This window comes from Peromyscus leucopus, chromosome 5 (genome assembly GCF_004664715.2).
Source record: "Peromyscus leucopus breed LL Stock chromosome 5, UCI_PerLeu_2.1, whole genome shotgun sequence".
Taxonomy (NCBI): domain Eukaryota; kingdom Metazoa; phylum Chordata; class Mammalia; order Rodentia; family Cricetidae; genus Peromyscus; species Peromyscus leucopus.
Genome location: NC_051067.1, coordinates 68,760,127 through 68,781,802, shown reverse-complemented (window position 1 = coordinate 68,781,802; position 21,676 = coordinate 68,760,127). Strand labels below are relative to the sequence as shown.

Below are 21,676 nucleotides of genomic sequence, written 5' to 3'. Positions count from 1 at the left end.
GAAGAAGCCAAGGGAAATTTTTTTGGTATTACTGAATACATAAATAGTCTTGAGAGGAAGATGTAAATTCTAGCATAACTAACTAAATGAAATTCAGTTATTAATAAGTATATTAATTGGATGTTTTAAAGCATAGGTGAGATTAAAGCAATGATTGTGTAAGATCAAAGGAGGAATGAGTGAGCATGGAAATATGTCAGTACACTGTTAGCTTTACAATCATAAAAAGATTGACAAGCAAAATCACTGGCTCAGAGATATGGAAGACACAAAAAACACCAAGAGTGAAGTAATTAGAAGTCTAGAAGATGGGAAAAGAGCAGAAAAGAAAATGTCTGTTGAGCTAATGGCTGAAAAATTCCTAGCTTCATGACAACAAGGTACATATTAGAGAAACTTAACAGCATGTGTACAGCATTGTCAAAGCACGCTCCATCAAAGACAACCGAGAAAAGCCTTGTATACAGACAAAGAAAGGGGCCAGAGAAAATCAATAGAAATAAAAATAAATGTCTCATCTAAAACCATCTAAGACATCAGAATAACATGTTGAAAGTGTCTTAAACAGACTAAACAAGAATGTCCCATAGCTTTCAAAGTTAAGGAAGAATTGGAGACATGCTCAGATTTCCTTAATTGGAATAATTTACCAGCAAGCTTCCCTATAAAAAAATATTAAAATAATTATGGTCTTCATGAAGAAAGAAAAAAAAAATGACATAAGCTACATTTTGACCAACAAAAAAAAAATGGTTTTTAAAAGAACACCTCAGAGATGTAGCTAGAGGGAGGAAAAGGGGAGGATTTATTTTACTACAGAAAAAGAAAAAAAAGAACGATAGAGGAAGATCTTGTCTAGAAGAACAAATAAACAAAGCATCCCACATCTACTAATTCTGTCCAGTTCTAACCATTCTCCAGTATTTTTCTTAACTGTAGCTTTACTAAATCAAGGAAACATCTAGAATACTAGCTATTGCCATTTAAAAGTGAAATATATATAGTGTATTCTGGAAACTTGTTACTGACATTTATTGAGTTGTGACCAAATGTCTTTGATGTTCAAAAACAATCAGAAGTAATTCTGTGTAAAAATGAGAATACAGAGAATATGCCATTTACCAGCAATTATAATAAACAATGAATGTGTTTTTAATCATCCCACTCACACAGAAATGAGGTAAAGTTTTCCTCATTTCTTATCTGAACAATCTGAATTTCAGACTAGCCTGGTGAACAAATTCTAATTCCGTTCTTTTGCATTTTAAAACCATTTCTCCATCCAATAAATATTTTTCTTCCCCAGCATAAAACTGTCAAGATTAATTAAAACTATACCATAAACCTCAACATATTATTCCATTCATTCATTATATAAATGAATATATTTTATATAATAAAAAACTGTGCCATTTACTTTACAGTAAAAATATTCCTCAGTTGGTTCCCTTAAGAAATTTTCATCTGCCACAGCAATACCTGATCCATCCCATTAGTTATTAATGTATCAGTGAAATTGTATTTTCTGAGAGAATGTGTCAAATTTCCATTAATTTTTCCCATCTCCTCAGTTAAAAGTTATGGCTACTAGGTGTGTTCAGAATTGCTCTTACATGTCTGATATATTCTCCCTGTTGAATGACACATAGAAATTATGCTCCAGTGGGATCAGAGCACAGTCTATAGCCAAGTGTTAGATTTGGACAGAAATAATTATCAAGGATCACTCTTAATTAAACATTAACAGAATATAGATGAAAATCAATTTCTTCACACGAGAGTTTGATATTTCGGTAGCTATGAATAGTTCTGCTCTTCCAAAGTTTACACAGTAATTCATACTTTGTAAGATCCCCAGTGGATGCCTGACATGGCAGAAGACAACCTATATTTTACATTTGCCTTATGTGTACATCTAACATTTAATTTGTAAACTCAGTATAGGAATTAGTTACCCTGGCTAACAAGAACAATGTGGGTAAGAACAAAAGGACTGCTTAAGCACAAGCACTATTATCTGGCCAGTCATCCTGGTAGTCAAGATGACTATTATGTGATTACCAGGCAGATAGCATGTAGTGTGTTTAGTTTCAATGATGGGATGACTCTTGGCCCCAGAAAAGCTGGCGTTATATGGCCCAAAGCTGTCCACTACCCACAATGACACATATTTAAAATTTATGAATAGTTGGATTCTAAAATTTTCCATTCAATTTATTTAAATCTTGAATAGCTAGGAGTAACTGAAACCATGAAAGAGTAAAAATGGGTTCTACTATCATAAGTAAACACTCTTACAATGTCTGTGTTTTGTAAGTAAACTTTAGGCTTAAAAGTTTATTTTTATCGTCTGTGTTGGATTCTTACACATTAAACTCATTTCATTGTATGACACTGAAATATATTGCTCAGCTCTCTGATGTAGACTTTACTAAAAACTCCATACACTATCTTTTTTTCTTATATGACACACGGCCATATGCCTAGGTATAATAGTGGCAGGAGCAAACTGGACCTTTCTGCATCAGACACAGGCATATCTGATCTGCTTGAGGCAATTTCTCAATCAAGGCCTTCCTGTTAGTTGACACTAGGCTCTGTCAAGTTGGCAATTAAAGCTAAATAGGACACCCTACCTTGTCAACACAAACATATCATTTTAAACCATAACCTTTGAATTCATTGTTCCCAAGTTCTCAGGTTCATAGCATCAGACACAATAAAACTTTAACAACATTTTTCATGTTTGTTAGTAATGACCTCCCTCTTTTAAAACCTTTGGTTTTTTCTCATTGTTCTCAGTAAGTCTTTTCGAAGACCTGTTTATTTGTCTTACCAATGGCCTAAGTTTTGAGTTTTGATTACCCCTCTTACTGTGGTATTTACTTCATTTATGTCTACTCCAAGGGAACTTCTCAGCAGGCTAACAAAGTTGGTATTCTATGACAGCATGTCAGAGAAGATCTAAACCTCCCTTGTTATCAGTGTCCACCAAGCTGGTAGGGGTTTTTGTTTCTATGTTTTGTTTGGTTAGCTGGTTGTTATTTTCAGTTGAGAAAACATGGATTTTGGTTTTCAAGTTGATTGCAAAACTGAAAGAACATGGGTTGGAATGGGGCAAGAAATTGGAAGAAAGAGCATCTGCCACCACTCAGGGGCTGTTTCAAGCATTACACTATGTTACAGACAGAGTTCTGGGAGGTTTGTTTGCAATTTTTGCTATTTTTATGAAACATTTAGAATACAAATGTTATACAAAGATTTCCATTTTGTCGGGGGGGGGTTTACTAATTTAAAATATTTTAAAATGGAAATTACATGTTTGTTTTAAATCTCAAAAGATTGTTGCATAGAGTCAGTATTCGCTTGTATCCATTCACATTACCTATCTGTCAGCAATTCACACACTAACACAATTGCTTACTTCCATCTAAATTTTCTCTTTTTAGTAAAGTTTCCTTTAATGGGAGTCTCTGATAACAAATTCATTGTTTCATTTGCTTGAAAATAATCTCTGTTTTGCCTTAAAATTTTGAGAGTAGTTTTGAGAAGTATAGCATTTAGCATTCCACCCCAACATGGGTAACTTATCCAAGACGATAAATGTTTGAATCGGACCAGCAAAAAGCCAAGCAACAAGACACAGCTCTCAAATGTGCAAAGAATTGGATGAAGCAGGGCTTCTGGTCATCTTGCTCTGCATCATGATCTCGGCCTCTCACTTATTCATACTCTCAGGACATGTCATGTTCTCCACCAAGACAATTTAATTCTGAGCTTCTTTTCTAGTTTGCCTGACTCTAAAAACATACTTTCAGCGGGTATCAGTCCCACTTCTCTTTGAGTATTTCTATTATTCTAACATCAAGGACTCCTAAAATCTATCAATATTCTCTCTCTCTCTCTCTCTCTCTCTCTCTCTCTCTCTCTCTCTCTCTCTCTCTCTCTCTCTCTCTCTCCTGCCTCCCCCCTCCCACCACTCCTCTCCCCTCCCTCTTAGATATCTATTTGTCTTATGGGTATGTTTTCATTCTTGCCCTATCAGCTCTCATGTAAGATAAATACTTTTGGTGAAATCTTTATTCTGATTTCAGTAGCTTCTCTTCCGACACCAAGTCTATTTCCTTCCTAAGCACTTGCTCCTATTTTACTCTCGCACAAGATAACTGTCATTTGTCATTCCTCTCTACTGCTATAAATATCACTTTGGGTTTGAGAAGTAAAATTTTTCACAGCTACTTACAGTCAGCTCTAAAGTTCAGCCTGCCATAAATCTCTTTTGCTTTGTTAGCCATCTAGCTTCTAACCTTGTCCTTAATGAACAGCTGCGTCCATTTTATTTCCTATATTCTGTTTTAAATGGCATCTAATGTCTCGTTTGTGATATCTAAATATTAGTCTCTATAATTTGGTTACTTGTACAAGTTATTTCTATAAATCAGTGTACAAACTGTAGCTATTAAATGACATTTTAATGTTTTCAAAAGCAATATTTGAAGACTAAATTTTATAAATATAGTTGATACATTATAAGACTGCATATGCAGTAACAATGTTCATACAGAATATAACTAAAGAGCTAAATAACAATTTTTTATTTATTTTGACACAGTTTTTTACTGTATGGCCCTGCCTGGCCTGGAACTTGCTATGTAGGCAAGGGTTGCCTTGAACTGATAGATATCTGTCTGCCTCTGCCTTTAGAATGTTGAGAGTAAAGGCATGTGGCACAACACATAGCCCAAAAAAATCCTTTAAAAAATATCAGTAATGACACCATAATCAAAATCTAGAATTTTTTTTGGCCACAGATTTTGCTATTCCAGAAACTAGATCATTTTTATCATCATGCACAAATAAAATGTCTAAATATTGTTGATACATAAGGAAAATATCATCTATATAAACTCCCTACTTTAATATGATAATTGTAGAATTTTAATAACTCTAATTATCCTATAATGAATAATTATAATGAGAAAATTGTGACTATTGCATAAAATGAAAACAATTATCAATAAATAATAAACTATCCCAATTAAAACAAGGCTCACAAATCAGTATGTTTCTAATAAAATCACTAATGTTGCTCATTTTATTTTTATTAATTATCATATTTAAATCTCATTTCACTCCAAAATTATAATATTACTTGCAAATATACAGTATAGTATCAGAAGCTAAGAGATGCACACACAAATACTTGTTATATGTATATAGTTTATAAGACACTCTATTATTCCTCTATTATGGTATAAAAATCACTTTAAATTTACCTAGTAAAATTTTACACAACCCTTTTTTTGTTTTGTTTTTGTTTTTGTTTTTTAGAGACAGAGTTTCTCAGTGTAGTTTTGGTTCCTGTCCTGGATCTCACTCTGCAGATTAGGCTGGCCTCGAAATCACAGAGATGAAACCCTTTTTTTTTTGTTTTTTGTTTTTTGTTTTTTCGAGACAGGGTTTCTCTGTGTAGCTTTGCGCCTTTCCTGGAGCTCACTTGGTAGCCCAGGCTGGCCTTGAACTCACAGAGATCCGCCTGGCTCTGCCTCCCGAGTGCTGGGATTAAAGGCGTGCGCCACCACCGCCCGGCAAGATGAAACCCTTTTTAACTGGAACAAAAATTACCTTTCTTATACTTTCTCTCTTTGTGTATCATTGATCCTCTGTGTCCATTAAAACTACATATGAATTTAAAAAAAAACATGTATTTTGTATATGTGATATACATATACACATATGAACAAATATTCAATACAGTGACCACTAAGAAAAATAGACACAGATACTATGGAAAGTCAAGAGTTGACAACTTTATTATCATTACAATAAAAATTTTGTTCTACAACCTAAAGGTCCATCAACAGATGAATGGAAAATAATGTGATACACACATGTACTCACATACATACACAATAGAAGTTTGATCACAATGAAAAATGAATCATTAATCTAATGAAATTAATGAGTTGAAAAGACTAAGACATGCTTTCTCTCAAATGAAGAATACATTTGTCTGTATGTACACACACACACATATATTTATGGAGAGAGAGAGAGAGAGAGAGAGAGAGAGAGCAGAAAAGGAAATAAGACATAGGGAAAATGTGAGGAAAAGCATCAGTTTAAAGGCAGGCTGAGGGAAGAAGAAAAAACGTTAATGGAGGGGAAAATATTGACTAGTAAAGTATGTTTTCTCCCACATATCAAATCTACATCCACCTATATATGTAAATATGAGAATTTACATTTCATAGATAGATAGGTGACATATCTATCTACCTATGTGCCATATAAAATGTTATAACAAAACTCATTACTTTTTTTTAACAAACAATAATAACAATAATAATGGTTTGGCTCTAACCTTTCCATATTAGTGCAAGAAGGAAAGCAGAACAAGAAACATCTATCAGTGAGCACAAAGGCTAACACATTGTTTAGTAAAAAGATCACATGCTCATAAAAAGAATTTCTTACATATGCCTTCATTGAGAGAACAAGAATAAATTTGTTAACAATTATTCAGTCACATTTCTAAAATAAACAAAGAACAATAAAATTATTTTATAAATAACAATGAAAGATTTCCAAAGACTGTTTTAGTTAGCAAACATCATAAATACCAATTTATGAATTAGTAGACATGTAACTAGTAAAATAATTGTCTACTTTTTATTAGACAATTCCAAATTATCTTGATATTATATTCTGGCATACCTTTATAGAGTATATTCCTTAAATCATTTAAATTTTTAGTCCTTTTTAATATTTAAATGTTGAGGAAAAGCCAATAAAAGCTCCAAATGAAACTAAATTTTGGGGGAAGAATTTTGCACAAGATAATGGTAATAAAAGACTTCAAAATGGAGAAGTCAGATTATCAGAAAAAAAAGCCACCAACCAATAAACAAACAAGAAAATATATAAATAGCACATAAACAAAGATAATTAAAAGGAATAATTACCCATGGGGATTCAGCAGAGATGTAAAATTGAGGAAATAATAGGAGTATACATATGGAAGGTGAATAGTGAGGAAACATGAAAACGTTGTCAAGGTAAGCCACACAATTTTTGCAGCCATTCTTGTGTGGACATGAGACAAGCAGTTATTGGTGCATTATCTGATTGAGGTGGCTAGGTATTTTTCCAATATGATTACAAAAATACCAATATTTCTACCACCAAAATTTTTATTTAGCTGAATGCAATTGGACTTGCTGGTCTATCTGACTAGGTGTCCTTGAGCTATAAGAATATATATGGATATATATATATATATATATATATATATATATATATATCGATAAATATGTAGAATGCAGTTAAAATGATACTGGTTATCTAGTCCCAAGTGGTAACCCATAAACTCATGTACATATAAGCAGCACTAAATAGAGTCAAGCGTGTGTGTGTGTGTGTGTGTGTGTGTGTGTGTGTGTGTGAATAATAATAAAACAAGAGGTCATGATATTGAGAGGGAATGGGGGGAATGAAAGGACTTGGTTGGGAAAGAAAGGGGAGTTGGGAATGATGTCAATAAAGGACTCATGTAAGAAATTCTTGTTTAAAAAAGTAAAATTTCCCCCGCCAGTAGAACCCTTACCTACAGTGCAAAATGTGAATCCCTTGGTCCAACCCAGACCTATTTAACAAGAAACTTCATGATGTTTTAACCAGGCCTGCAAGTAAATCTACAGCACAGCTAAGAACCACTGCAAAACTGGGCTTGACGATCTTTAGTACCAGCATCGGTGACTGAGAAAGGGAGGACCTCAAGTTCTAGCCAGGCATTGGATACCTAATGAATCCTATACCAAAAAAACAAAATAGAAAACTAGAGTTGGGGTGGGGGTGCAAGCACCCCAGCCTGTGGCCTCAAACAGTGAGCTTGTCTCAACTGTCCTTCAGCAACAAAACAAATCTCTATGAACAAAAATAAACTTTTGGATGTGAAGAAGAAAGAAGGCAAGGAAGTTGCAACCATTGGATATTTCAGAGATCCTGTTCTCTCTCCAGCTTACCATCGCTCTGTCTTTACCTACATTCTTTTCCTTTTGGGCCAGAGTTAGTTAACTGCAATTAAGGCATGCTATAAATCTTCCAAATGCTTGGCTTTCAGAAAATAAAACTCAGAAAAAGATGCAGGAATATGTTTAAGAGCATACTTTCATATCAAGGAGAACCAGATATAAAGATTGTAGCTCCCACTTTATCAAAGGAAGGATCAGGATCAGAGACAGTAGCCTAATAGGTTTCAGTCTTCTTGTATTTGACTGTAAATCAAGAATAATATCACTGAAAAGTTAATTGTGATTACTTGTGATTACATATGAAAGGCACCATACAAATTCTAGCATATAGTCAACCCTCAAGTAGTATCACTTCATTTCTAGAAGGTTCCATAATATGAAAACAGCTAATATTTAGTTATTGTTATTTGTCATTTTGTTTAGCCTAGGAGGACAATATTGGAGAACAGCTATCTACACATACATCAGAGTCAATTTATACATTGAAAACTGTCCTAAAATTTCAAAAAGTTTTTTAAACCATTCATTACTGTTAGAAGTTCCTGGGGAAGCCATGAATTAGGATGGGTCCCATGTACTGGGCCAACAGACATATCCATGCTGTGGGAAGGTCTGTATGTCAAATGTGTTGCTCTGATTGGTCAATAAATAAAACACTGATTGGCCAGTAGCCAGGCAGGAAGTATAGGCGGGACTAACAGAGAGGAGAATTGAGAGAACAGGAAGGCAGAGAGAGACACTGCCAGCCGCCACCATGACAAGCAGCACGTGAAGATGCCAGGAAGCCACGAGCCACGTGGCAAGGTATAGATTTATAGAAATGGATTAATTTAATATGTAAAAACTAGATAGCTAGAAGCCTGAGCCATTAGGCCAAACAGTTTAAATAATATAAACATCTGTGTGTTTATTTTATAAGTGGGCTGTCGGGCTGCTGGGGCTTGGCGGGACCTGGAGAAAAAACTCTCCAGCTACATATCCACATACAGCTTCCTCAAAGCCATGGAACTCAGCTGCATGTAGGATACCCTGTACCAATAAACCAAGATGTAACAAATGAATTAACTGAGTTAGAGGAGAACAAATTGCTGCCTATGCTTTATTTTCCTGTAAATGCTGTCAGATCTCATTGGTAAGGAGTCCACAGAACCATTCCATTCTAAGACAGCTGACTGATCCTATATCTGTTTTTGTTCTGCTTGCAGAAACCACTAGGTTAATTTTCCCAATATTGCTTGTTCAGTTATTCCTCTAAATTGGCATTAAATATGGATTTTAAGTACTAAAATAATGTATTTTATTTCTATTGACATTTTCTGGTACATAATTCACAGAAAACAAAGGCTAAGGTAACAGAACTGCTGTAATATATCTGCACTACAGACACATTTAAATCCCATGACAACTGATCAGTTAGTTGGCTTTGGCACTTCTTCCACAAGATACTTGCTGAGCAGTATGCCCAGCCATTTTTAATTTTAAAAACTTATAACATTTTGTTTTGAAAAAATAATGTATTTTGATGTTTTTCCCCTCCCTCACAGATCCTCACCACCTCTCTACACACCCAGCTTTGTCCTTTTTCTCTCTATTTCACTTTTTCACACACACACACACACACACACACACACACACACACACACACGAATCAAAAGGTAAATTTAAAAAAAAACATAAAAGCAAAAGTCAAAACAAACAAGCAAAAGAACAAAAGCAACAAAACTGCCATAAAGAAGCAAAAAAGCAAAATGAAACAGAAAGTCCACAAAATATCATTGAATTTGTTTTGTGTTGATCAATTATTCCTGAGCACGGAGCCTGCCCTGAAGTATGGTTGATACACCCAGTGAGATCCCATTGCAGAAAATGTATTTCCCCTTGCCAGTATCAAATGAGTATCAATTACAGACAACTTTGATTTAGGGATAGGACCATGTGTCCATTACCCACTCTCATTGCTGGGATTCTGCCTGACTTGAACCTGCACAGGTCTTGTGCATGCTACCACAGGCTCTGTAAGTTCATATGTGCATCCATACTTTTGTCTCTGGAATAAACCATATCCATGGAGTCTTTCTTCTTCCCTGAGCCTTGAGGTGAGAGGCTTGATGAAAACATCTTATTTAGCACTGAGCTGGTCTTGAAGCATCCTGCTTGCAGGAGCCCCTCCCCTTTTCCTACCTCTACTCCCTGTGAACTCCAACTCTTGGTGTAGACTCTTGTCCTCTTAGCTCTTTCCCAAGGTTCCTTTCCAAATTTCCTCCTAGTCCAATTCCACTCCTTCGTGCCACCTGTCAACCTGAAGAAACACTCTACCATGGCCACCACACTAGCCTAGTATCAAGAGTGGACAACAGCAACCAAAGAATAGACCATCCACTCAACTAAGACAAGAGCAGGTGGCATATCTACACCAAGAAACATCTGAAATCTCATAGTTCCAGATGCCCAGATCCCAGCACAAAATCAAGGATATGAACTGCAAAGATAGTGTGCCTCCTCCAGAGTCCAGTAGCCCTACTGTAGTAGGTGCTGGGAAATGCAACTTTGCTGAGTACAGAAGAAGGCCTTCAGAATATCAATTATCAAAATGCTCAAGGGTCCTAAGGAGGATATGAACACATGCCTTAATGAAAACACAAACAGTGGGAAACATTGAAAGAATTTCATGAAAGTAAGAATCACTAAAGAAAACACAAAGTGAAGCAAAACTAGACATAAAAAAAAAACTTAGGATGTCAAACAAAAACCTTGGTGGTAAGTCTTCCCAACATATTAAAAGACATGGAAGAGAGATTTTCCAGACCTGATGGTTTTTAAGACTAGGTCTCATGAAGTTGAATAAGCTGACCTTCAACTTAGTCTGTAGCCTAGGCAGGTCTTAAAATTATATTACCTTGCCTCAGCCTCCTGAGTAGCTGGGATTATAGCCCTGTACCACCAGGTTTGGGAGGACTGCACTCTTATTTTACAAAAGTATTCAATATATATTTCTTTTAATAAAAATATTTGAATAAATATTTTTAATATTAAAATGTTATGGTGTTAGTCCATGGAGATATACTTGCCTTTGGATATAAAATACAAATATATATTCCTAACCTCTACCTCTCATCATTTGGTTAGTGCTGTGGGATGGTCTGTATGTCACATCTGTTGCTCTGATTGGTCAATAAATAAAACACTGATGGCCAGGCAGGAAGTATAGGCGGGACTAACAGAGAGAATTAAGGGAACAGGAAGGGAAAGGGAGTCACTGCCAGCCACAGCCATGGCAAACAGCATGTGAAGATGCTGGTAAGCCTCAAGCTACGTGGCAAGGTATAGATTTATAGAAATGGATTAATTTAAGCTATAAGAACAGTTAGCAAGAAGCCTGCCACGCCCATACAGTTTGAAGCACTATAAGTCTCTGTGTTTACTTGGTTGGGTCTGAGCACCTGTGGGACTGGCAGGTGACAGATTTGTCCTGACTGTGAGCAAGGCAGGAAAACTCTAGCTAAAGGTTATTTTTTGTTTTTTGTTTTTAGTGAACATCATTCTGTGTAATGAGGAAGCATGAAGAACTTAATTTTGCCTATGGCCATGAGTCCATGCTCATGGAAAATTCCTAATTATTTATTTATTTAGTTTAGTTTAGTTTAGTTAACCATGTGATGGGCATTAAGCCAAACCTAACAGACTTGGATGCCATACTTTATGATATGTAACACTTCCAGTGCTTAGCTATGAACCAGTACACATACTATAGTAACACCTTCTGAGCTAATGGACTGACTAATTACATTGATTATGTGGGTCTCAGAACAGGGTTCTGGGACCAGAGGAAACTGCAAGCTGGGAGAAACCATTCCACAACACCTCCAAATCTACATACACCATTCCAAGCATGTTCAAACTCCAGAGCATTCCATGATATTCAAGCCCTGCATAGGCCCAGTGAGTGTCCTACTACTAAAATCATAGTAATCAAAACAAATTCACTGGAAGAAAAAGGTTCCAGACAAATTCCCTAGTGGTTTCTGGAGAATTAAAGGGTATAGTTTCATCCCATATTGCTCATTCCCCTCCTCCTCTCCACCTCCTCCTCCTCCTCTCCTCCTTCCTTTTCTTTCTCTTGCCCTTGTCATTCTTCTCTTCTTCCTCCTCCTCACCAGATTATTTTACCTTCTCAAAATACTATGAAAATAACTTTCTTCTAAATGTTCTCTCTATTTTCATACTATAAAGGAAAATGAGATTCTACCCAACCCCAATTTAAAGAAAATAGGCAAATTTCAGGTGATTTTATGTGATTTTTTTTTATTGTATTATTTTGTTGAATTGTAACTAAGAATAGTGCTTGCTTTCTACCTTGTTGCAATCTTGGGAGACACCCTGCCAGCTGTGAAGCTGTGTGTGGGATAAAAGCCCTTATCAGCTTCCTGCTGTATTGGCTTAGCCTTAAAAGGGGCAAGGGCTGTCAAATTTATTTGAAGCAAATGAACTGGTTGTATCAACTGGTGACATGCTCCTGAAAACAAATGAAAAATAAGAATGCAACCTTAATTTTACATCATAGAATTCATTTCAGATGGACAAAGTGTCTGCATATTTTTTTTAAAAAAAGCAAAATTGACTTTGAAATATCAGTCTTTTAATCCTGTCATTTTATTTTCATGTCAAAAACACACATTTTTAGACCTTGTGTGGGACTCCAATACACGGTGAAAAGTTCCCTACATATTCCTACCATAGTTTGAATTATCTGGACATTTTATTGCCTCATTAAGTGTTTAAAGTGGAAGAATATTTTGAAATATATGAACATGTCTTTTTCCTCTTGTGCTTGCCTGAAAATGATCTCTCCTGCACTGAGCCAGAAGTGATCTTTGCCTTGTGTAGAGCTTGGGGAGCGGGGTGTAAGGAAAGGATAATTGGCACAATCTTTTTAAATTCTCAATATGGGTCTTGAAAATTCTTTTGAGATAATGGCTTTGAAAACTGCCTTTGTGTTTCTAGAGCCACACACTAGAGAAAGGAGGAAAAAGAAGCATTTTCTGAATGGGCAGAGCTTCTCTTCAATAAAAAACAAAATTTGAAAAATGGAGCTTGAAGCTTGCCACAGGTCATAGAATGGGAGAGACAGCCTCCCTTGGCTGAGGATGGAGCCTGTAGAAAAGAGAGAGAGAGACACACAAGGAGAGGTGTCAGCTTGAGGCCATTGCCTTCTTCAAGGCTCATTGTCATGTGGGTATAGAAATTTAACAACATCTGTTAAGTGTTCTTATTTAAAATGAATTTAATTTTGTGCTTTATCTCCTTGTGGAGACTTACTTTGGCCAGGCAGCGGAAAACAATGCAACAGATTGGGAAATGGAGTCCCTGGGAATCCTCCAGGATTTTGTAGCTTATTGGAAGTGGGAGGGTGGGGATAGATAGAAACCAGCTGCTGGCTTATATAATGTATTGACATATTCCACTTACACTTTCACTTCTCCTGTGTACAGTTCTAGTTTGGTCTTTATTTTTCCTTTGTATAAATTTTCTTTAACCATTTCACAGAGTCTATTTACACACACAAGAGAAGCATCTGGGAATCTCCATTGACTTTAAATCAGAAGCAGCCCAGCACCATGTAGTATATGGAAATTTCAATTCATTACTTGATAACTAATAAATATGATTAAAACAACACATTATTATTGTGTGTCACTTGTCAACTTTGGGAAGCTCTGCTGTTATTATTTGAGTGAAATGATGGTAAAACAAATCATTTACCAGAAGAAAAACTGTGAACGAGAGCTCGGAAAACAAGGGATAAATTTAACCCAGTGAAAATGACTAGATGCTGAAGATATGATGACTTCCCTTGAGTACAAGACCACTTTGACAAAAGTGATCAAGGATGGAGTAACATATTTTCTTGAAGCAACAGTCATAGAAGCTGAGGGGTCTTTCAGCCTTACCTGTAGAAACTGTAATGTAAACAGAGGTTCCCTTTGTGGAATTCAGCAAAGTTCCCCTGAAATCAGATTTAGAAAAGGAGGAAGAGGAGAGCTTGTGGGTTGTGAACACAGGGTACAGTTGTGGAGTACAAAAGAAGACAGGTGTTAGCTACTGGGCTCTGGAAAAACAGAACAAAATAAATGATGAGAAGTATGACATGAGAAAATGACACAGCAAAAGCTCAATTAAAATAATAATTAGGATGGAAACTAGAGAATCAGGAAAGGGCCTGTTAAGATGGGAAAATATGGTCATAATTAATGTTGAATTACATTGTCACTTTAAAAAAAATTTATATGCTTACCTGAGTCAAAACAAAACATTCCTCCTCTGCTTTTTTAAATTATAAGGCTTCTTTCCTCCCAGGCCAAATTAATATTTCAAATAGTATGTAAGGTTCTGACTGCTATAAACAGGCCCTGATTCAAACTAGCCGGAATAATTGTACATAAATAGAATAATTATATAATTTTAAGGTTGGAAAGGTTTTGTTTTTTACTAAGTATAGGACATGAGGAATAAAACATTAGGGAAAGTCGCATTTAACCATTTAAAATTAGAAAGCATACATTCCCATGGGATCTACCTCCTGCCACTGCCACCAAATGTAGTTTTTAACTAAATGCTATCATTTTATTTATCAATAAGAATCAGGGGCCAGAGGCTGGGATGAGAACCTGATAGCTCAGAAAGGTTGAGGAGCAACTAGCCAACCTTCTCTTTTCCCCAGCATCTCAGAAAGACAGCATCTCTTCTGCTGCTCCAAACCAAACAGGACCATAACACTCAAAGTCCTCCCTATTACTCCCCTGTGTCTCTCTGTCCAGACTCCCTCTGACTCTCCATGATCGCTTTCTTTCAACTAGCTGGTGGTTCTCCCTCATGACCCAATGTTGATTTTATTTAATTAACACAAACACAGACTCAGGTTTCATAGTATGATCAAATATCTCACAATACATATTTTTAAAATCACCATGGAGACATGTACTAGCAAGTGATAAATTCATCACATGACACTTAAGAGTTCCATATCAGAGTTTGATTCAGTTCTCTAGTTAACGTTTAACATCTTACACTTTAACATTACTAGAAACCCAAAGGGCATCACATGTGAAAAATCCCTAATATTTAAAGAGATACACAAACAGTAAGGGAGCATAAAGAAACCAGATGATACAGGAAGTGCAGGCCCAGCCAAGGATAGGAAGTCACAGGGTTTAGAGTTGTAGGGATTTTGTACTCCTTTGGTAGATGAAGATGGAGCCTACAAAAAGAACTCTGGCAGGTCAGAGGGAATTCAGAGGACTATCTGGCAAAGAGCTGCAGTGACAACGTTTCTAGAAAAAAAGAGTCTGGGAGGATGAGTTATCTTACATACTTAAAAGAGTGGATTAGGCAAAACACACAAAGGAAATAAAAGATGAGGTAACTATTAATTTCCCTGTAAAGAAAAATGTATAAATCACTTCACACATAGCTATAGATTGAAAAAAAAAAGATACAATATTGCTGAACTATAATAATTAAGTGGAATCGCCAGATATAGGGCACATCCCTATAATTCAAGCACTCAGGAGACAGAAGTAGGTAGACTTCTATGACTTGTGGTCAGCCTATTTTTATAGCAATTTCCAGACCATGCAAAACTACAAAGTAAGACCCTGCACCTCCCATATAAGACAAAAGACATAAAAAACAAAATCAAATGAAATCATAGACAAATATACCAGGAAGTTGGGGAAGAGGAGCAGGAGACTTGGGGAAAAAGAATCTCCATTTCTGTTAAGAAAAATTAATATCCTTTTAGAATAGAAGGCATGATTATAGAATATGCGAACATACTATTTTATGAACTAACCAGTGCCTAATAAATGTGCAGATGAACATTTCTACTATCTTAGAACAAATTAAGGTCGCTCCAGCAAATTGGGTTGGGGTTACTGCAAATGGAAAATCTTTGTCATCATGAGACTGTCAATTTTCTTTTGTATTTTTTACTTTGTACACGTAGTCACTATGGTAAAATTAATTTGTAAAATGTAATATATAAAGTAAAAAGGAAGCCAAGAGACAGAGTGGTTGCTATACTAGCCATAAAGCTTACCTTCAAAGGTATGAAACATTCACATAGTTCTAAAAATGAGAAATATTGCAGTGAACAAATGGCTTAAAGGTGAATCCAATAAAGAAAAAATGACATTGCCATCTGCTTTGCTCTTACACTGTCTGTCTGAGAGAGAGAGCTCTCTTTCTGAGCATCCCCAGCTCAGTGCTGTTTCATTTGTCCTGCATGCAGAAAGAGCCCGCCCGACATTTACTAATCCATTTCCACTTTCTCTGTAGTTCACAGGCTATGCTTTACATCTTTGCCTCACTGAGAACTAGACTCATAGTTCATTCCTTTGTCAATTCCCCATTAAGACAATGTATCTCAGACTACATACACTATATCTGCTTACCTTTTCTTAGCTAATATCATTGTAGAAAATTAAATTAATTGGGGAGTCCAAGAATGGGTACAAATTAATAAATTATGGAATGTCCCTATAGTAAAATGCAAGTTACGTTGTAGATAGTATTTAATCACATGGTTTACCAAATACTGGACAAAATATATTCAGAGGTCTATGAAGAACTTCTGTATGTTTGCCTGTGTTCATGTGTGTATGAAACACACAAAGAATGAGAAAAAGGAGAAATTGGGAGGAAATGAAATTAATTGAAAAAGGAAAGATAGATGTAGAAAGAAATGGATAGCATTCAGAGAGAAGAATGATGAGTGGATTTTACTGTGTGTGTGTGTGTGTGTGTGTGTGTGTGTGTGTGTGTGTTCAGGTATGTGTGCATTTTTGTGTGAACAACAGGTGCATGTATGAGATTATACATGCAACTGTGTGTATATGTATTTGGATTCCAGAGGTCAACTCCATGTCCTTTCTCAGGACATCATCTATTTCATTTTTGAGATGAGTCCTTCCCTAGCTTGGAACTTTCCAAGTAGGCCAAGGAGACAAAAAATTCTGCCTGTCTCTACTTCCTCAGCATTTTTACTGAGTGAGATATCTCATCAGCCTCAATACTTAAAAAAATATATAGCAGTAGTATTTATGGTAGAAATGTAGCTCAGCTGCAGAATGTTTGACTAGAATATTAAAGGCCATAGGCAGAGGCAAAAATAAATAAATAAATGAATAAATAATAAATAACAACAAATTCCTGAGCTTTTCACAGAGAGGAGTTATTAAAATGGTACACATTTTTACTTTAATGCTATGTTTGTGTCTAGTTTCTGTGGCAATCTCAGAATCATTCCTTGCTTTTAATTGTATATGTGTGCATCTGTATGTGTGTGTGTCTGTGATTCTATGTATGCACATGCGCATGTCTGCACATAGATGCTTGTATAAAACGTGTATCTATGGAAGTCGGAGCACAGCTTGTGGGAATTGGTCTCTCTTTCCACCATTTGTGTCCTGGAGATTGGACTCAGGCCCTCATGGTTGTCAGCCAGTGCCTTTACCTACCCACTGAGGCATCTTGCCAGTCACATTTGCTTTCAGTGTTGTTTTGGTTTTTTGTTTGTTTGTTTGTTTGTTTTGTTTTTACTGGTATAGTGTGAAAGAATGCATTCAAACCTCTTGTTCTTGGACACTACATTAACCCCTACAATAACACTGACCTAGGATGAGGTGGGTCAGAACAATATTTCTCAAGAAACACTTTGAAAATATGTAGCCACTTACTTTGTATGATCTACTGATGGTCTGTGGTTTTCTTCCCCATGATGAATACTGATCCCATTACCAAGTCCCCACCTGAATGTATTTGAATCATGGGGTGAATTTGCTGGCTTTGGCTGGTACCATTTACATAGGTCTCTCTCTTCAAATGTACAAACCTCCAGCACTTGAATAAAACAGAACAAAGACAAGATGAGCTAATAACAATGAACATGTCAGGAAGGGGAAACTTACACTCTGCAGTACTTTCTTATACTTGTTTTAAAATTCATACTACAAAGTGTGTATGCGTGTGTTTGTGTGTGTGTGTGTCTATGTGTGTCTGTGTCTGTGTGTGTATATGTCTGTGTGTGTCTGTGTGTTTATGTGTCTATGTATTTGTGTGTGTCCGTGTGTTCCTGTGGGTGCATGGCACATATCACCCTTGGGTGTTGCTTCTCAGATGCTGTTCAACTTACTTGCTTGAGACAGGATCTTGCATTTATCCTGCTATTTATCAATTAGATGAGGACAGCTGGCCAGCATGCCTCAGTGAATCTTAACTTTCCGATCTCGGGATCTCTGGGCTTACAAGACTAAGCTGTCACACCTGACTTTTATGTGGGTTCTGGGCATCAAACACAGGCTCTTATGCTTACTCAGCAAGCACTTTACCACTGGACCATCTCCCTAGTTCCCATACTGTAAGTTTTAAGCACTAATAAAATATTTAGGCAAATGTTTTATATAACCACAAGAAAAGTATTTAAAAATTGAGGTTCATTTTATTTGAATCTCCATAGAAAGTAACATGCGGGAATGAATGCATATATTAATATTGTGCTCACTCTAGGAGGTGAGATGTTAATTAGCTCCTAGAGCATCTATTTCCCATCTCTTCACAGTCAGCATTTCTGCTGCCTGAATGACCTTCAAGCTCTGACCTCTTGGCTCTTCTCTGTCCATGGTAATATCCTGCTTAACTTTGCCTTAATCTCGAAGATGTCAGTGTAAATTAAAAAGCATTTGATTTCAAAGCAATGTGATTTACAATAACATTTATATTGGTCTTATTACCTTTAAAGATTTTAAGACTCTTGTAATGATTGTGTTCTGATGTAAAAAAAAAAATTAGAACTCCAATGAATTTCATACGAAAATGCTTTCTAAATTCTCTCTCCCTCCTTTTTCTCTTCCTTCTCTTGCTAAATGTGTACATGTATCCATCTATGTTAAAATCACTATTGCTTGATTAAAAACCTGACATCGACTCATTTTTCTGAATTCATTAACAGTCATGGTATTTCACAGTTGAAAACCTTAAATATATAAATTTATATATTTATTATCATGATAAGTATAATATAACCCTTTTCAAAATGTGCAGTGATACATGGCATTTGGGTGTTAAACTCTGATATTAATATTGGTTGTGTATATTTATCTTGTGAAGAGATTAAGACTCAATAATAGTTCTTTACATTGCTGAAATGCTAAGAACTGTTCACTTGTAAAATAATTCACATAAAACAGCAACCAACAATCATAGAATGTAGAAATCTACTATATGTCATGGTACCTACAGTTAACAATAATACAGAGATACAGACAATGAAGGTCATACAGTGTATTTGAAAATCTTAGGTATTCAAATCAAAGAGACTCTGTGACATCAAAAATGAGAAAATACTTATTATTACTTTTGAATAATCTGTTAGATATCATGTAATAAGAAATGGCAATACTAAACTGGCCAAGTTGAAGACTGCAGACTGTATTTATAAGAACATTCACTATGTGTAATAGGTTGGGTTCTTTTGCAAACCTTTAGAGCTGTTACTGATCACACATATTTTGTTGCTTCCCATGAGGAAGTCCGGGTACCACATCTTCCATCTCAGTATCTTCCATTTGTGATACGTAATATACTATAAATCCCAGGACACCTTGAAGGAGTTACAGCCATCTCATTTGTGACATGCACCAGCTTTGAATTTACAATGTTTAGTCTAGATTTGTGGGATAGCTACACATTAAGAATTTTTTCTAAGTTAAGTGAAAAAAATTTGCTTTCACTAGAATTCTTAAACCCTAAACTTCTTGACACACTGACAAAGATAGATGAGGATTTCACTATGCTTCGGGCCATTGGCATGTTTGTAATCCTTATTATGAAGACTGTAGTGTTGTAAATGTATATACCAGTCACTTAAAGCATACAAGAAAAAGATACTGCAAAGTATTTGTTCTGTATGACTCTGTGTTTCACCTCCCAGGCATCCGTTAATTTTGGTTCCTCCATCTGTATCTTTGGCTGTAAAGTTCAATTTTAAATTAAATACTCTGTCGCTGATCCATTTAAGAAGAGGCATGAATTGGCAGGTACCAATAAATGAGAACTGTATTTTACCAAGACATAGGAACACATCTCACATATACAAAAATTACTCTTCTTGTGAACTCAACATATTTTCTACAGTATTCTTTATTTTGTGTGCATTTGCCTAGGGAAAAATTTGAAATAGTTAATCTAATTCAAGTGTATTATAATGCCTCATTCCTAAATCCTTCTCACTTGATAATATAGGAATACCTAAGGGAAGGATGGATTCAGAAGAGGTACAGTACAGTTCATGAAAACAGCAGGTTTATATCTAAAACATTCAATGAAGACATTTGCCTATTCAGATAAATAGAAAAATATATGTTGAATATTGTAGCATAATTTTTATATAAATAATTCTTACATGAAGAAACTTCCATAAGACATTTTGAAAACTGTGACATACGCCTATAAAATGCTGAGATTAGGCTAGCATGTATTTTTCTCTGTTTTAGATCTATCAACATTTTCATTATAGTATTCTTTATTTTTGTGTGCATTTTCCTGGGGGAAAAATCAAATAGTTAATCATTTAAGTGTATTATAGTGGCCCATTCCTAAATGCTTCTCACTTGAATATATAGAATTACCTGGAGGGGGGGTAATGCAGAAGAGGTATAATTCATAAAAATAGAAGTTTTACATATAAAACATGCAGAAGTTAGGAATTCACCTACCACAAGATGACTCATCTGATTTGTCAGGGCAGTCATATCTGAAGTCACATTTCTGAATTTTTCCAACACAGTGACCATTGGACCTACAGACAAATTCATCATCTGTGCAGTTGTTTGGAGGCAAGGTCACCGGAACTGAAGTTTCTGGTGGACTTGGAATGTCCATTGGCAAATTACCTTGAGGAGAAATAACACAGAAGCATCATATAGCATGCCTTGTAGTTTTCTTAAATGTTTTGCAAGCTTGGTATTTCTAATTATGTTATGCAATTTTATGAGGGATATTTGATAGTACTTATTACTGTGTTAAAATCATTTCAGAACTTAAATTTTGGGACCTTTTCTTAGCAAAGGCAGAAAGCCTGAATATTTTTTAATCACAAAAGTAGGTGAAAGATTTGATAGATTTCAATGATTAAAAAGGAAAGATGACTCAAATTCAAGTTAAAGGGAAATCCAATAAAACGTCTTGGAAACTGAGTAGGAGCTGAGACAGTGGTAGGTGCTAGCACCTAGAGCCAGAGCCAATGTCTTAGTGGAACTTCAAGTATAATACACAAAAACAAAACCAAAAAATCTACACACAGCTTTATTCTTTCACAGTCCCCATGAATCTTATCTTTGTTATTTTTGTCAGTTCAAGCTTTCAGGACAGATCCCAACCAGAAGTCTTTTTTAAAAAGCTTTAAACAAGTAAGTTTCTATCTTCTTAAATTATAGAAACTAGAACGAATTTATAGAAGTTTATTAATTTTGTATTAAGTTGTTTGATAAAACCTCCTAGTGACAACTCTGTATCATGCAGTGGTAGATACAGCAAAGTCTAAAGCAAAATATGGTACAAAAGAAATTCCATTACGGGGCAATGACATC

The 21,676-nt window shown here is 35.6% G+C and overlaps 1 protein-coding gene across 2 annotated transcripts in view; it reads right to left on the bottom strand.

Moving 5' to 3' along the window:
* Nucleotides 1-21,676, bottom strand: part of Malrd1 (MAM and LDL receptor class A domain containing 1) — a 584,432-nt gene that overhangs the window by 361,794 nt on the left and 200,962 nt on the right. For both annotated transcript variants that reach the window (XM_037205982.1, XM_037205981.1), the window contains 2 exons: nucleotides 20,804-20,980; nucleotides 17,768-17,930 (listed from right to left, as the gene is read on the bottom strand). In XM_037205982.1, coding sequence (XP_037061877.1) covers nucleotides 17,768-17,930; nucleotides 20,804-20,980 — 340 coding nt within the window. The remainder of the gene's footprint in view (nucleotides 1-17,767; nucleotides 17,931-20,803; nucleotides 20,981-21,676) is intronic.